The sequence below is a fragment of the Poecilia formosa genome, unplaced genomic scaffold, assembly GCF_000485575.1.
Source record: "Poecilia formosa unplaced genomic scaffold, Poecilia_formosa-5.1.2 Scaffold15, whole genome shotgun sequence".
In the NCBI taxonomy this organism is placed as follows: domain Eukaryota; kingdom Metazoa; phylum Chordata; class Actinopteri; order Cyprinodontiformes; family Poeciliidae; genus Poecilia; species Poecilia formosa.
The window spans coordinates 678,954-696,801 of NW_006799954.1; the positions used below are offsets into that span (position 1 = coordinate 678,954).

Genomic DNA, 17,848 nt, shown 5'->3' on the forward strand with positions numbered 1-17,848 from the left:
TGCAAACGGACAAATGAACACTGACTTTTCAGCTTATTTATAAGTTATTTTAAAAAGTATGTGTTATATTTTTTTTTTCCACTTCACAATTTTGCAATAATTTTGTGGTGGACTGCAACATAAAATCTAAAATCATAATAATATACCTCCACATTTAACACATTAGTGTGAAAGGTACAAACATGTGTATCGTGTTAACATTTTCCCTCAAATTTCACAGACTCGTTCAATACAAAAACATTTTTGCTCTACTTTCAGTTCTTCAGTCCTAAATTTAGTCTCTAGTCTGTAGTGAACAGGCTAGACTTATAAAATCTGGTTTTAATCTGGTTTTTAGACTCTTGTTGACACAAAGATGTGTTGTACTTTGATCTGTCATAGTTGGTTAGACATTTCACTCTATAATTTCAAGTGTGGAGCGGTTGTTTATTCTGCTGCAATTTTGCAGTTTTCGATAAGACTGACACACCTCCAAAAGTACTTCCTGTTCCATGTTATCTGATTTCAAGGCCATATGGTCAATTTTGGCTGTTTTCATGAACGCTTTGATTTCCAAACATATAATCTTCCTCCTTTTGGTTTCTGATTTCAGCCTCTCTTATTTGGTATCGCTAGAACTTAGAGAAAATGTTCTGACATTCCTGCCAGAGTAAGTATTAAATCTATACGTGCAACATTTACTTTTTGTTGCTTTGTGTTTGGCTTTTAAAGTATTTGTCCACCCACAGGTCATTATCACAACTTCACAAGCTTGAAGAACTTGACATAGGCAATAATGAACTCTACAAGTTGGTGAGTTTTTTTAAATTGTTATTTTGTCTTTTTGTTTTTCAGAGATTTTGATTCTTGAGAAGCAAGCCAAGACAAAATGATAAAATATAAAAGAAAATAAAGGTCCTCCTATTTCCTGTTCTTGTCGCATCCGGGCAGATTAGCATTCCCTGAGAACAGATTTCCCTTCTTATCATGCAGATGGTAGGCCGTCTGTTTTAAGCCCTGGTTTTAAGTTGTAATCTCATGTTAATGGCTTAACTTCAGACGGCGATGGACATGGAGGCTACAAAGAGCAAAGACAAAATAAGACTTTTTAAAAAAATATATTTAGCTGAGTAATATCAGGATGTTTTTGTTTTCATTTAGAAAACTGATAAATAGGACTGATTAATGATCGTTTACAGTGTTGTCCCATCTATTCTTGTAGCCACAACATAGATGTAAACAATCATAGATAAAATTAAAACATCTAAAATTGCTATGAGTTTGGACAAAATTGTCAAGAACATTGTAACATTGTAGAACATTGTGAAAGGTAACAGAGTTACCTTTCACAATAAAATACGGTGATGAGGAAACCTGCCCATTGAATCGTCAAAATGTCCTCCATGTTTGGGTGACCGATCAGACAGTCCTGTGAGGAACCATCTTCTCCTGTTGTACAACCTTTTTCCGTATTTGAACTCGAAGTGAGATTTATCTGGTCAGTGACAGAGAAAAAGAGGAAGAGTGTGAGACCCGGGTTATTGTTCTCCTTATCACTCCCTGCTCAATCTGTAGAAATGTTTGTGGCATTTGGTATTACTCCTGCTCAATTGTCCCGTCTTTGTTGTGCTTTTCGCCGCTGCTGTGTTTGCGTCTTGACTCAAGCCATTAAAAATTGTAACGCTGAACTCACCATGATGCTGATTATTTTTTTCATTCTGCCTTATTGTTTCCTGTCTTCTGTTTCTTGGTCTCTTTCTCTTTTCCTTCGTCTTTAGCCTCAGTCAATCGGCTGCCTTATCAGCCTGAAGAACTTGTGGCTGGATGGAAACCACTTGTCCGAGATACCTGCTGTAAGTCATTCAATCATTGTCTGCATCTCAGATTTTCGAACTTCGTCCCTTATGTTCTACTTTCTTAATAATATAGAAATGTAACTGATACAAATATTAAGTGTTTTATGTTAAATAAATATAAAAAAATAATACCACAACCCAAAATCACAATCCTTGCTTCTATTATTTCTCATGATTTCTTTTTAACAAAAAGAAAAGCATCTTGTTATTGCGAGAAAAGGAAAGTTGTTTCTGCAGGATAAAATCTGAACTTTATAGTGAGATATTTTTCTGCAATCGTTTTTTTTTTTTATAGAAATGAAATGAATTGAAGAACAGATGAGAAACAAAGTCATTGACTTCTGTTATACTGGAAACAGATAGATGATTGACATTTCTAAGGCTTTAGGACTTTGCTGCACCTTCCCTGGAGTGACTGATCTACCAAATTTACTCCAACAGGTTATTAGCAACTATTCCAGAAAGTCACAAAAAAACCTAGGGTAGAAATTTACCCCACAAATGGATTTTTGTTAGACCGGGGCTTTGTTTTTGTTATATGTACGTTCACCAATTACCTGCCTTTGTGTCACATTTTAGGAGCTGTGCAATATTAAAAGCCTGTTGTGTCTGGATCTATCTGAAAACCAGCTGGAGTTTCTTCCAGAAGAGCTGGGAGGACTGGTGTCACTTACTGATTTGCTGGTGTCACAAAACTCCCTTGAATATATTCCAGAAAGCATCGGTAAGCATCGGGATTCTTCTTGTTTCTTTTCACCATAATTGAACTCCCTATTATGGTCATTTCTGAATGACTTGGTGATATTTTTGAAGTTGGCATTTTCCTCATCAAACGATTCTATTACACTTCTGATCAAAACCTCCAGGGTAGCAGTTCTTACTGGGTCCTGTTGATAGACCAAGTCAGAAGAAGATTCTCAGCCAAGCTGGATGTTCGCTCTGTTGTTCCATTTAGGAGGAAACACCCCTTAGATTTTTGTGGAGCGTCCCTTCAGTGGCCTGTTGGGGCTTTGCACTTTTTAAAGTTGGAAAGGGCTAAATGTGGTGGTAGTCCTTTGTTTCATTTCCCGTCTTATGTTCATTGGGTTGCAGTCAGGATCAGTGTGGTTTATCATATTCTTGACAGGAAATTCTATGAAAACCAGATATTTGCTACAATCTACACATTTTAGGTTATGGCCTTCAAACTTAAACAAATAATAAGCGGTAGGACCACCTGAATTGAAATTTGCCTCCTTGTGTTGTAGTCATGCTATAAGTTGAGCTTTAATTAGATATTAGCACTAAATATCAATTCTTAACAATATAGTTATCATTTCCTCCCCGATTCTAAAATGTTGTTCGAGAGTGTATATTGAATACGTTTAGTCAGATTTAATTTAAAAGCTTGTTTTGGTGCGTTTGTATGTTAACTGATGGCACCATTTGTACAACTCTTCACAAAGTAGTTCAAATTTCACGGAGTTGTATTTGTGCTGATATTATTTACTGAAACCATGTTACATTTTATTACACGGATAAAGGAACATTTGAACAAGTTTTTACAGAGGTTTGTAAAACCAATTTCCCTCTATATGACGACTTCAGATTTCTGACGGGTTATGTTTTTGCCCGCCCCCCCAAAAAAATAATCATGTTTAACAAGACATGTTTTCTCTCTCTGCAGGAAAACTAAAGAATCTTTCCATTCTGAAAGCTGACCTAAACAAGTTAACGCTTCTTCCGGAAACAATTGGCAACTGTGAAAGTCTTACAGAGCTCGTACTCACAGAGAATCAAATACAGGTTGGTCTTTTGCTATTGTCTGCAAGTGCCTCAAAATGACAATAGTGTCTGATTGCTGTTTAAATTAGAGAGCAGCTTGTCTGGGCAGAGGCCTAAAAGCATGCCAGTCATCGGGGAAATGGGTCAAGCAACCATGTCTAGGGATTTAAATCCACTTTAGACTGACCTATTGGTCAGACTGCTTTATTATGACAACACCGAGTCAGAAACTGGGGTGGGGGCGAGTTTATTTACTCATTCTAATAATGGCATTACTTCCTATGTAATAGATAAAATATTTTCCACAATATATAAGATAAAATGTAATACATTTCTAAACAACTTTAATTATGTACATATGTTGCATAATGTTGTAACCAGTATAAATGCAGTATAAATGTCCCAGTAAGTGTTCACATTGGGTGATCTGGCTGAGATGTATAAAACACTTTACAATGAATTGATCTTTTATTGGAGTAGCATAATTTATTTGTGAAAAATATTCAGCAAATAATACTTTAATTAGTAATTAAATGAGTAGACTTTTTTTTCTAGGTCTGAACCTGCGTGTTTTTTTTTTTTCAGTTCCTTATAAATACCTATTTTAGCTGGGGGAACTCCAATATTTTCTATAAAAAAAACATATTTCAAGGTCGATCCATCAAATTTGAACTGGTAATCCATGATTTTCTGCTTCTCTTATGTGATGTGACACAGCAGCTCATGTGTTGGCCAACTTTTAGGAAAACCCAAGTGAACATGCCATTCAAGTGTGTGAATCCACGTCTAAAAAAGGTCTTCATCTAAATTTGTCCACATTTAGAGGCATAGCAAGTTTAAAGCAAGCTGCCTAGTGCGGCCAGACTGATGTGATCCAAGTCTAGCTGAAGAGCTGCTGCATAGTGGCATGCTGAGGTCATCATGTCTCCATAACGACCTCATTTACTTGGTTTAATACTCAGGGCTTAAGTATAAAATAAGTTATTGACCCACATCTGCTTTACTCTCCAGCCCTGTACTGTTAAAGTTTGCATGTACCTGTTGCACATCACATCTTTTAATTTTTGATGCATTAAAGATTCAAGTTCATGCAGGACATGTAGTTTAGCCCCGATAAGCAGCAGTCCACTGAAGCCTTTTAGGGGAGTCTATTTGCAATTTGCTTTGTGTAGTGATGTGTGAGTAACGGTACATAACACTGAATCCAACTGAAACCATATTGATGTGATTTCGTTAATTGTTCTTTGCTGATGTCTGATCAGTGAGGTAAATAACTGAATAAAGTTTGACTTAAAAAATATATATATTTATTTACAATATTCAAGTAATGCACACATATATTCTGTGGTTTTATGAAGATACTGTTTTGTGTTTAAACTCAGGAGGATATGCTGTCTGATCACTGCTTTGTTTCCTCACAGACTTTGCCTGCTAGTATTGGAAAGTTAAAGCGACTCTCCAACCTGAACTGTGACCGAAACAATCTAACACTATTACCTAAGCAGGTATGTCTTTCACAATCACTTAGAAATCTGTTTTCAGCTGTTGATGCAAACCTCAAATTGAAAATGAGAAAGTAGGACAAACCAAGTGGTCCTCTACAGTGCTGCGTACTCACTTTATGAATTCAGTGGTTAAAACTGAATTAATTCATGTTCATCATTCATCACTGTGATATAACACTATGGATATCGGGTACAAGACTGAACTTATGCCTGGGAGAGAAAAATCTTGTAATTCCTTTTATCGTAAAGTTTGTTCTAAAAAACTTTTCAATTTAGATCCTTCTTCCACATCCAAAGCAAAACTTGTTTTAGAGTGCTTGAACTGTGCTCACTAACACCAAAAACCCGCCAAGCGTTAGATCAAAATTTTCCCAAAACTCTTAAACCGCTCATCAGCTCATATTCGTTTGTTGCGTTCACCTGTCTGCAGGGCGCTTGTCTTCAACCTGAAGCTTTTTAACAAAACTGGAGAAATGAATCTGACACCAAAGTTACACTGTTGGCAACACAACGGTCCAATAGATACTGCTGCGGTTGAATTAAAAACTAAACTGAAGCTCTTTATTTTTCTTTTCTCCATACAATGCATTTGCTTGTTGTGCGTCTACTTGTTGGTTCAGCTTCAGCTCTGTCTTGAGTGTCTCCATTGTGTCAGAGTGTGTGACATTCTTCTCCAGCCTCTTGTCTGTTTAAGTGAAGTCACGCTTGGTTTAAAGCTTCATCTGAAAGGCTTATTTAACGCTCATACAATGTCCCTGTGTGGGAAAGACGCAAAGCCTGCAGTGTGCGCACAAAAAAAATAACAGTTTGGTTATGAGGCAACAAGACCGCTGTCGTTGTGCAACCATTACCTCAGGTTCGCTTAGTTTTACAGATTGTGTTCATTATTGATTAGACGTGAATAAATATGTTTATAACTAGTCATTTGCTTAAGAAATATAAAATGTTTTAATATTTTTACAGCCTCTGTAATTTTGTGGTTTTCTTTTAAAATGTGTGGTTTTTGTTTTTTTTTATGGCTTTTCATGCCTTGTTAAGCTGATAAATCGAATAGTAATCGCAATAATTTTAACATCTGCATCACAGATGAAATAATGCAACAGCTGGAGTTCAGCCGGCCCATCAAATCCTTGTTTTGCCTGGCTCCCAGCCCTAGTTGTTCACTAAATTTAGGTCCCCCTGCCACATCCCATTAACACACAATTGCCTCTCCCTCATGATTACCAATTCTGGGACACGCGGCCACCCACATGCTAACGGATTTCCTCTGGTTTCAGTTTTTCCCCCAGCTGTTTTCGCAACAAAAATAAGTCTAGCACCACGGCATTCACACTGCGTCTGCCATGTTTTTATTGAGCAGGCTTCTGATCATGTTGCCGTTCTTCACAGGATGTTTGTGCTGCGACTGACATGAATGCTTGTGTTGTTGTCTAGATCGGAGGCTGCAGCGGTCTTAACGTCTTCACTGTGCGCGACAACTACCTGAAAAAGATCCCGCCGGAGCTGTCGCAAGCCACCGAGCTGCATGTGCTCGACGTCTCTGGGAACCGGTACGCTTAGCGGCAGAAGTAGAGATCATGTTCAGACGACAAAATAACCTCTTATTAAAACTAAGAAAAACGTGCAGGGCTTTGTCTCGGTAATTCAATAGGTGATTTAATTCACCCGTAGGGATACATTTCAAATGGTTATTTCTTTTAATTTGATAATTTGATTTGATAATGTCGCCTTACAGCTAACAAAAATACAAAATTCATTAGAGAATTAAAACATCAGATCAATTAAAAAAAATATTTTTATGACAGAAATTCTATCTAATTTGTATTGTATACATTCAACATGTGGTCAGGCTCTTTTTGCATCAATTACTGTATTATTTTGGCGTGTCAGACGATCAACCTGCTGATTTCCTGAAGTGGTAGTGAAGCCCTTTTGCAGTTTAGGCCAAGTCTTCCTGGAAACTAAAATCCTGACCTTTGTAAAACTTGTCAACAGAGGTGTGCTTGAAGTTGCTCTAAGATCTCCTGGTAAACTTTCTCAAGTCTGGACTATGTATGTTCATTTCCTCTTCTTGATGCAGTTTTTTAGTCTGATTCGACTTACACTCTGAATATAATGCATTTTTCACACTTTTAATTAAATTACTGAAAAAACATTTTCATGTTACCTGTTCCTTCTAATCCTCTTTCTCCTGTTAAGAATATTTAACATTTGACTTGATTATCACTCTAGCAACAATAACCTGAAGATTGTTGCTGGTTCTGTGGTTTCTTTTTCGTTCCGTTTAGCCTGCCGTACTTGCCGATGTCGCTGACCACGCTGCATCTGAAGGCCCTGTGGTTGTCAGAAAACCAGTCCAAGCCGCTCCTCACTTTTCAGACGGATGAAGATCCTGACTCAGGAGAGAAGGTGCTCACCTGCGTTGTGCTGCCTCAGCAGCCTAGTGACTCAGGTACTTCATTTCTGTGAAAATCTTCAATAAGTTTTAAGTCATGCATGTGATTAGACGCAGAAACATTTTTTCTGATGCCAATTAATTACCTCCTGACTCAAATTACAATCCATTTTGATTACATTCAGAAGTGTCTCATCAGTTCTCGCCCAAGTATTTACTGCCCTGCGGTTTTGATATTATCACATGATCTGCTCGGCGAACCGCTGTGGGCTCTGTGCACTCTGATCCTGTGATATCTGACAAATTACAAGGTCCTCTAAAGGATCGCTGAGCCTTTGATGCATCAGACTCTCTCTTGTCCCCCGAGGCCGTCTTTGGCTGAGTTTTTCCAGAAATGTTGTGGATTGTGCAGCCAAAAGAGGCTTAACAGTGCCTGGCTGCCTGACATTGAACACTCACCAATATGGCATTGGGATGCGAATGACTGGCTGTAAAATCTCAGCGATTCTTGTTTGTATATTATATCAGATTTTTGCAAGTATTCTTTTATTTTTTTTTTCATCAGTATGTTGCTCAAAAACCTGCTTGTTATGTGGCACGGTGTCCTTCTCTTGTGGCAGAGAAGCAGGTATTAGACAGACACAGTCAGCAGGGTGAGGCTGCGGTTGGGGGCAGGGGACCGTGTTGCTGTGAGCCTTTGACTAAGCTGGGATTTGAAACTGTGATCTGGCAGTTTCAGTCTCTCTCTTATTAGCAGCCGGGTGTGTGACAGCTCTCATTTATTGAGCTGGGAGCGGATTGTGACAAACATATCGACTGCTGAAATAACTTCCTTTAGTTTGCTATTGCTATTTTTAGATGTCATTGTCCTTTCTGTCAGAGCCTCATTAAGACAAGATATTTTGTTTCTTAAAAAAAAAAAAAAAAAACCTCCAGGTTACGACAACCTGGCCCGCTTTGGAGCTCTGGAGAGCCTTGTGAATGGGATGGCTGATGAGGCTTGGGACGGCAAAGCCATGAACAGAATCAGCTCCATTCACTTCCTGGATGAGGGTGAGGACGACGACGATGACCCGGTAAGATCAAAGAGCATAGACACAGAAACACCTCAGTAAATTTGAAGCCTGAAATATGTATGTATTCCTGTAATTACATTCATGAAGTGATGCTTCTTTATCATAGTGATTCATGACACGGACACATTTTCTTTTGTTTATAGGTGACTATAGTATGTTCTGCTCTGTAACTAAGCCCCCCTAAGAGAGATAATGGAAAGTTTAGTGGAAGGAAAAGGTTTTGGAAAAAATGACAAATACTGCAGCATTGAGATTAATGTGCAGCAAAACCTCTTTTAACGGTTAATGGGGAAATTGACAAAGTTAGGACAGTACCAATGCTAAATGCTCTGAGAACACACAGACACACCCAAAGAATGGTCTGCCGCAAAAGTTAGAAGCATTTTACCTGATTTAAGGAGAAAATGGACTGGAGGGCTGCACATTTGTCCAAGGTACACTTCTCACTTCTCAGATTGAGATACATTTTGCATTTGGTTTTGAAATCAAAGTTCCAGAGTCACGTGGCATTGCGCCTCTGCAATGACTTCCATGTCACCCTGCATTGATGCTGTAATATCTGCTTATTTACAACAGGACATCATTTCTGTTTTAAAACCCTTTCTTTGCTGCTCTAATATGATAGAATTACCTGAGATTCAGTTGTATGCCAAATCTTGAACATTTACAGAAATGTTTCTAAAAGACATAGTATGAAATGTATGCTTTAATTTCAGTCCTCTGTTTGAGGGGTAAACAGGTTACAATGAGGGAGATGTTTGATCATTTCACAGCTCTTAAACGTATGTCCAAAAAACACCCAGAAACTAAACACGGGACCTGATTTATTTTTTAAATCATGAAGAATCATAACCTTTTGCATTTGGCCAAGTCCTATTTTTTTCCTAAAGTGAGGCTAATTAAGATAAGGAATGGATGCTCATTTGTTGCAAGTTTCAATCATTCATTTTCTCTAAGATAAGCCTGGGTTCTGTGTTTCTGCGCTTTCAGCACACTCTACATATAACCTATTGCACTCAGCATTACCTTATGGTACTTTCAAGCCATCTGGATCGTGTGTTTGAAAAAAAACAACAAAAAAACAAGACATTTCCACACGCGACCAAACACGTGGATCTACACAGATTGAAAACATTTATTCGGTTGGGGTAAACAACTTGGGCAGAAATTAAAAAGGTTCCAAAGGTGTTTTCATTTATAAAGCTTCCTAAGAAATACATCTAACGGAAGCAATTTAACATATTCTTAAAGAGAATTACAGTATTGAGGAAGTTTTATTTAAAATCTATGACTTCCTGTTTCTCTGAGGTATACGTAAGACATCACAGTTTGTGGAATTTCCCTTCTCCACCTTTTTAAATTGGACAGTTTGTCCTAAGTTCATCTTACCAAAAGGTACAGTGAGGAGAGAGCAATGTCTCCGTAAGCAGACACTGTCTCTGTCGGACAAAGTACAAGGAAAAACAGTTAGTTTTTCCATCCTACCAAAAATGTTGGAATGAAGACTAGAATGAATCAAAGTGGGTTGATTTAAAAGAACTCAGTTTCAGCATTTTTACACTTTTCTGGATATTTGTTCCTTCTTTCTGCAACACCACCATTCCCTACACATTTACCATCCTCCAACCTTCAGGTGCAGCTTTGCTCCTCTGCACCTGAATCTGTTTTCTGAACTTATAATCAGCGATTTTGTACAACACGATTAGTTGTTGATGTGGTCAGTTTACAGGTTTGCATTGTAGCAGATTATATTGCTACAAAAAAAAAAGGATATATTTAAGACTTTTTTTGCTCACAATAACCAATGACTCTATTTCGCTTATGAACTGGTATTCTATGTTTAAAAATGTAAACCTGCAACCATAATTTACCCAATCTGCATCCGTCTCACAGGGAACTCTGCTACGAAGGGCCACTCCTCACCCCGGCGAGCTGAAAACCATGAAGAAGGCAGCCGAGAACCTCCGCAACGACCTGAACGCTGCCAAAGGCCTGGACTCCAACAAAAACGAGGTCAATAACGCTGCAGACGGAGTCACTACGTCTGTCTGACCTTTACCTCAGAAGTGTTTTTTTTTTTTTTTTTTTAAATCCTTCTGTGTCTCGCCATATCGTCCTGCACAACCTTGCAGCCCTTCGTTGTTGCATTTTGATATTTTTTATTTTTTCCCTAGCTTTTCTTTTACCCACAAGTCCCAGTTTGACCTCCCGCTTCGTTTGGTCATGCCATGCAAGAGCCTAACACCTCCAACTTCCTGTGGAAAAATAAAACTGTACCTGGGCCGCTGTGCCTTCCTCTTTTTAGCAAAACTCCACGGCAGAGAGATGCTCCTTTTTTGACAATATATTTTTAAGACGAAATACTTTTTTCAAAAGTCATCTTTAAAGGATTTTTAGGTAGTTGCACTATAAACCTCTTAAATGTTTTTTTTTTGTTTTTTTTTAAACACTGGGTCTTTCTACATTTTGGGGCAAACAAAAGCAGGAGTGTTTTTGGACATTCTTATCTAAAAATTGTTGTAAATCTCTTGTGAATACTGAATCTTTTATACTTTTTGGCAGCTCAGATGTAAATAAGTGTATAGCAAGTATCTTCTTAATCGGTTTAAGATTCCTGCTCTCTTTTACTTGGTACATCTTTATATGTTTTGCTTAAATCAAGGTAATGAACAAAACACTAATGTCTTATTTAATCCACTGGGTGATCTTATTTTTTGGATGTTTATTAGATTATTCAAATTGAAATTTGAGTACTGCACATCAAGTTTAAATTGCCATCTGCAGTGTTGTTACGCTGTAAGGATCATGTTTTATTTAAATGTGCTGTACCTGACTGCTTTGCATTGTTGTTTTTGTTTTTTTTAATAGATGCCAAAACAGATGTATTTGTACTTTTTTAAATTTTGCCTCCTTTTAAGGAGTACTGTGTAGATGATTTATCAAGAGCTTTGGGGAGGTTGAGGGTTTTTATTTTTGTTTTTTAGCATAATGATCGCTCTAAAATGTTATGGTTTCTCTCGGATGCACTTCTTATTGTTGCTTTCCTCCTTTTGTTTTTTTTTTAATGGTAATTAAAAAAACTGTTGTTTTGTTGTTAAATCAATGGCACCAAGTGAGCCAGAGCAAAAAGTTTAAACAGTTTTCCTTTTATTTTTATTTTTTGTTTCTAATTATTCTCCGATAAAGCTGCACAGAACAGATCTCAGACTGGCTCTAAACCTTGAGATTTGCTGACGTTCTTTTTTTTTTCTTTCTTTTTTTTTAAACCACTGATCAATAAAAATGAGTGCAACACTAAATCCACATTTGGTATTCCTCCAGATTGCTTTTTGCCTCAAAGTGATGCGAGATAAACAGAGTGTAGCAAAATAAATGGCTCAACGGGTTCAAAATGACTCTTGTCGAAAGATAATCGGCTGCTGAGGAGAATCGAACCGTCTCGTTTGGAGGTAACGCAACAGATCCCAGATCCTTTTGTTTTTCCTGTTGCGTCCGACCAGCTGAGCATGATGTAGAGCACCTCCACCCTGCATGTCCTGCATGCCACTTCTGTTTCTGACGTTGTCTGTTCAGATTCCAGGTTTAATCAAAGGTATGTAGTTGGAGAACAATTGTGGAGTTGCATTGTGAATCTCACTTTTTCTTTCAACCCTCTGCAAAATAAGCAGCTTCTCTGGATAAGGAAGCAGGATTTTAATATAGCTCCTGCTTTTTTGTGAAATAGGAGACTTTTTCCCTCCACAGATCCGCCATCTTCTTCAGCAATAGCTGATTTCTTCTGATTATCTATAGGAGATTAAAAATCCTCACAGTGACGAGCCCCCTGGGGCCGGCTGTCAAAGCTGGACCGTCCCAGACTTCAGCTGGATGAAGACCAAAGAGAGGCTGCAGGGGGGACCTCAGATGTTTGCCGTCAAGAACAATGTGTGCGCTCGCTGCTGTGAGCTGGAGAGGAGCAAAGAAAAAGCTGAACCAGCAGAGGAGGTCGGTTTCGGCGAAGTTATTTCATGTTCTGTGTAGATTCTGTTTCAGCTGGAGAACCAGGATTTGCTTTACTTTTTGTTCTTCGCTTGAGTTGCTCCAGGATGCCTGAGGGTCTTTCAATGACTGGTTTCCCCTTGATTTCCTGTGATATGATAAAATACAGTTTGCACACTGCGGAGCAGCACACATTGTGATTAAAAAGAAAAAAAAAATAACAGAAGGCTTCCTATCATATTGACAGCAAGCCTTTGTAAAATCAAACGGCAAATTTTAAACAAATGAAAAAAAAAATTCTCTTTAAGGAGAAATAAATATATTAGCTAGAGGGATCATTTTCCCTTTGGTTTGGGTTCAGCTTTAAAATTGAAAATTTCTAGATCTGCTTAGATCAACAGGAATACTAAATCTTTTTTATGCAGTCCAGTCCAAACACTATAATCCTTATTAAAATGTAAGTAACATTTCTTGAAGAAAACTAACATTGAAAGTCTGTTCATGCTTTCCATGAAAGTTTCATGAGTTCAGTCATTTCTAGTTGATCTGACAAATCCTGTAGACTGTGATCTCTCTGCAGCCACAGTTGAAAGTGTGAATTCTCCTCTTTTTTTCCTCTTTAAAACTTACTTCTGCTGAAATCAGTCAGTTTCTGTCTTTCTTTTTTAATCTGTAAAGACTGAAAGTTGCTTAGCTTCTTAATAAATATTCTGTCAACATGTCCTCCTACCTGAGCTCCTAATCTTTGCAGCTCCTCTAGAGTTACCTCGAATCAGCACAGGCATTTCCCAAAATTAATATTTCTGTCACATAAATCCCAATAAAAGTCATCAAGGTTTGTAGTTGTAACCAGTCAAAATGTTCTAAGAAATTAGAAAACCTTTGAAAGACCTTCAGAAGTAAGAACTGTTGATCAAGAACACGTCAACCTATTAAAAGAATGTATTTGGAAGATATCTAAATGAAACAATAAATTATACGGTCTGGAAATGTTTGCATGTTTTTCGCCGGCGGTCAGTGAACGCACCAGTTTTTCTGTTATCACCAGAGCTGTGCAGGTCGCCTGTCTGCAAGAGAAGCTGGGCCGTGCCCGTTTTGCCATCAGAGAGGTGAAGCCCAAGAGGGCAAGAATTTTTCACATCCCAGAGCTCTTAATGCAGGGTCCGGTCTCCATGGAGACCCTGTCTGCAAGACAAAGACGTCATCAGTCCCAGGCTTCCTGAGATCTTCTCCACTGAGCGAGACGAGTCTTCCTGCAGAATCATCCACCACTCAAGTGCCGTTAAGAGTAAATTCACTCTGCATCTTACGTAAATGTCAAAACGTCCCTCTGGCATCGTCTGAACCATATCAGGAGAGCCTCTCTGTGTACTCATAATCCATTTTTGCTTCTTGTTAGCTATACAGAGCTGCTCGTATCATATAATCTAAGGTTTATTAGTGATGAAAGCATTTCTTTCAGTTGCAGATCAAAGTATCTGGCCAAAGTGGTCGTTTGGGGATCAGCATCGCTGGTGGGAAAGGTTCTCTGCCTTATAAAGATCAAGATGAAGTGAGTGGTGGAGTAGGAGAGGAAAAATTGCCTAATCTGTTGCAACATAGCTCATCAGTCATTCATTCAGTAGCTTCTTGGCTCTCTGGACGAATGTGATCTGAAGGAGCCAGGTTAGGGATAGGATAGGGTTAGGGTAAACTCTAACCCTATCCCCAACTTAGTTTGCTTTTTTTTTCCCCCTCAGGGCATTTTTATTTCCAGAGTAGCTCAAGGAGGGCCATCCGAAAAGGCTGGGATCCATGTTGGAGACAGAGTACTTGAGGTAGAAAACAGAAACTTTAACTTCTTTTTGCTGTGGGAAAATATTGCATGGACAATCTGCTGTGCTATAAACCCTTGGTTTATCACTTCTCACCAGTGGGGGGCAGCACATGACCAACAGAGAATTCTCAGCTTGGACTTCCCTCAGTGACAATGTGAATGAAAAAAAAAAAAAAAAAAAGAAATACAGAAAAAATGAATTCCCAGACATGTTATTTCCAGGCTTTGTGCTCACGCTTCCATTCTTTGTTGCAGCAATTTCTAACTTCACCTCTGCCCTTCTAGGTCAACGGCGTCAGCATGCAGGGTGCGACCCACCACGAAGCAGTTGCTGCCCTCAGGAATGCCGGGTGCTGCATTAAGCTGAAGGTGCTCAGAGAAAGGCTGCCGCCCTCAGACGTGTACGTCCCGGCCGTGTCTCAGGATCCACCAGACCCGGCGGCGGGTCGGCTGCTGTGCTCGATCAGCAAACAGTCACAGCTGGAGGAGTCAGAAAAATGTTTGCCCAAGAAGATTGAGGCTGTTGTCTGCAATGGGAACAGTGCTGTGGGTGTTTTGACTCAATTTTCAGCATGAGCAGAAAAAGTCTTTTAAAATCTGACATTGTTTTGCAGCTCCCAATCCCGACACATACAGAACAGAACAGAACACTGTTAATGTTTTCTCTTTCCTTGCACATCTGGTTCAGTTTTGTTGATACTGCAAACTTTTTTTTTATGTGTTTCAGTGTGATTCTGACAGTGATCTGAACAGAACCCTGTTTGAAATCGAAGCAGAGGAATTAAAACTGGACTCACTCAAAGAGATGAATCACATAATGTCCGTAAGTAGATTAGTGATTATCTACAATTTACTATTTATGCTCCCAGTATTTGCACCCCATGATTTCTTTCACAGTTTTCCTCTGGTTACATCCATAGGTGTTTTTGACTTCTTTTTGTTAGATATTGTGTTAAACCATTACAAATTGTATAATTTTTAATCTGGATTAAAAAAGATTTGTTAAAATCCAAAAAGAATGGTGTGCATTTCTGGTAATTTGATGTTTTGTTGAATTGTTAGCAACACATCTTTACCAGCTTTGTACATTTTGAGAGTTACATATTTGCCCATTTTTCTTTTCAAAATAGCATAAATTCAGTCAAAACCAACTGATAGCCTTTATAATCAGGAACTTTCAAGTGAAGGACAAAGACTGAAGTTTGACTGGGTAATTCTAATGCGTGTCGCCCATCTCCCAGTGTGAGCGCTCTTCACATTTGAGGATCGCTTATCCTGGGAAAATCAATGTTACATTCAGCACCTGCAACTCTAAACTGAACAAATTAAAAGTGCTGCCTGGATGTGGACAGTACAGCTTTAAACAATGTTCATAAGGGATTATACAAGCAATGGCTACTTGGGTGTCCCAAGTCAGTCTTGCTAAGCAGAGCAGTTCACCTGGTCGTGAGCCGTCCATTTTCGCACACACCTTTCATACAGTGGCATAGATCACCTGGTTTTCACTATACATCTGTTTTCTAATTGGATACATTTTTGGAATAAATTACACATTTCACATTAAAACCATGTTAGCATTTCCTCGCCTTACAATGATGCTCAACTTGTGTTTGTCCATCATGCAAAATCCCAGTAAAACACCCTGATGTTTGTGGTCGTAACGTGACACTATGTGGAAAATGTCAAGGGGTAGAAATATGTTGCAAGGCGCTATAGTTAACACGTAAATTCCATTTCCCCCTTAAGCATATAAAAACTAACTCTTAAATACAACTTGCTTTTTCCCCCCTCACTCTTTTCCTTTTCATCTTGCAGATCCCCCGGATTATACTCACTCACCCCTCTACCTCAGATGAAGATGTTGAGCTCTTGTCACAGATTCCCAGAAGACAGCGGCTTCGTGACTGACAAGCAGACCAGTGTGGGCACTTTGGGGTGTTATGATGGTGCTTTTTACTCATTTTGAGCCCATTTTGGAGCTTTGTGGATGCCGTACAGGGACCAGTGGTGGTTCCTCTCTTTTTCAGGGATATACATTGAAGCGTAGGAGTTTACATTCGCTCACCATGGGCTTGTTAACCATATTAATTTTAGGATTTTAGGGATTTACTTAAGATATTTTTAAACACGTGGACTGATAATACAAGACACAAATTAACAGATTTTTAGAAACAAGAATCTGATGCAAAAATGTATATTTATAGCAGATTTTCTCTGATGCAGGTTCAATTATAATACATTCCAATTAATATTTAGATAAATGTTCCTTAGGAAAGAAACCTCAACCAACACCCACAATGAAGTCCCATTTTTATCCACTACATAAACTTACTGCTGCCAGGCTCTATCTGTTATAAAAATGATGTTGGAAATATTTTTTCTTTTGATAAACCTCAAAATAGATGCTAACTGTGAACATGTTTCAGTGCTCTAGTTGTTGAGTTGAGATTATGATAATGAATCTGGACATTGTGCTACTTCTGAATTAACCCCCACATTAACATTGAAGCAGAATCTTAGCATAATACTGCCACCACCATCTGCCAAAAAGTTTAATCTTTGGTCTTATTTGACCAAGATTTTTAAATAACAGAAGAAATGTATCTACACAATTCAGCTTGTTTGTACAAATTTGATCCTGTGCTTAGGAGGGAATATTGGCAATAAATTAAATTTTTTTAATATATATATAAATATATATATATATATATATAATTTTTTTTTTATTTATATGTTGTATCATTATTTAAAAATGTCATAGGATGCACCAAAAGCCTCAAAAAAGCTCCAAGTCCACACCTAACATTCATGGTGATTTTTTTAGCATACTTAAACTTAAGGATTATTGTAAAACCAGTGGAATGTATTTTTAGTGTCAACCACAACTGCTGCATTTAGAGTTGAATTTAAGTCTTTTTAAAACCTTTTTTTAATAGAACCAATTTGTGAAAGTGAAAACATTTGCTTTGTTTGTCAAAACCATTAAGCAACGACTGATGTTTGCTGTCTCTGTGTTACAGCGCTCTGCAAGATTTAGGCACCTCACACTTACATAAGTGTTTGTACCCAATGTGAAGCCTTTTACTTGTTTTGGCCTGTGCTGAGATGAAATGATTTGTTAAACAGATTGCGCAGCAGGAAATCTGATCTCACTGAGGCTTTATTTTCTGTCTTCAAGTTAAAGATAAATGATGTCTCGTGAGGATAAACACAATGCAGGAAAAAGATGATAGAGCTTTTTATTCACTTCTGAAGACAAAGATATGCAAATTGTAAATGTGGTTTATACTTTACTTTATGTTTCACATTTTATATTCTCACAGTAATAAAAGTGATTCTTTTTCTTAATAAACTGCAAACTTCTGTTCCAGTTGTTGTTTTTGTCTTAAAGATGCAGCGGAAGGCATTTCCAAAGTGATGTTTAGGGTGAAAACGGGAAAATCACTGCAGATCACTGACTATTATCCACAAGTTCTTGA

At 38.1% G+C, this 17,848-nt stretch overlaps 2 protein-coding genes across 3 annotated transcripts in view; both read left to right on the forward strand.

Annotated features, from left to right (window-relative positions):
- Positions 1–11,874, forward strand: part of lrrc1 (leucine rich repeat containing 1) — a 27,621-nt gene extending 15,747 nt beyond the window's left edge. The window contains exons 5-14 of the mRNA XM_007546149.2: positions 593–649; positions 729–792; positions 1,758–1,832; positions 2,415–2,559; positions 3,502–3,620; positions 5,021–5,104; positions 6,539–6,654; positions 7,393–7,556; positions 8,436–8,575; positions 10,469–11,874. Coding sequence (XP_007546211.1) covers positions 593–649; positions 729–792; positions 1,758–1,832; positions 2,415–2,559; positions 3,502–3,620; positions 5,021–5,104; positions 6,539–6,654; positions 7,393–7,556; positions 8,436–8,575; positions 10,469–10,627 — 1,123 coding nt within the window. The 3' untranslated portion in view covers positions 10,628–11,874. The remainder of the gene's footprint in view (positions 1–592; positions 650–728; positions 793–1,757; positions 1,833–2,414; positions 2,560–3,501; positions 3,621–5,020; positions 5,105–6,538; positions 6,655–7,392; positions 7,557–8,435; positions 8,576–10,468) is intronic.
- Positions 11,875–11,961: 87 nt separating this feature from the next.
- On the forward strand, positions 11,962–17,032 carry LOC103134178 (disks large homolog 1-like). 2 transcript variants are annotated; one of them, XM_016668448.1, is made up of 7 exons: positions 11,962–12,559; positions 13,602–13,841; positions 14,016–14,105; positions 14,293–14,370; positions 14,655–14,915; positions 15,097–15,192; positions 16,185–17,032. In XM_016668448.1, exons 1-7 carry the CDS (start codon positions 12,443–12,445, stop codon positions 16,275–16,277), a joined length of 975 nt encoding a protein of 324 aa, XP_016523934.1. In that variant the 5' UTR covers positions 11,962–12,442; the 3' UTR covers positions 16,278–17,032. The 2 variants fall into 2 exon arrangements, with proteins under 2 accessions (XP_016523934.1, XP_016523933.1); XM_016668447.1 differs by lacking the exon at positions 16,185–17,032 and having other exon boundaries at positions 15,097–15,509.
- Positions 17,033–17,848: the final 816 nt, after the last annotated feature.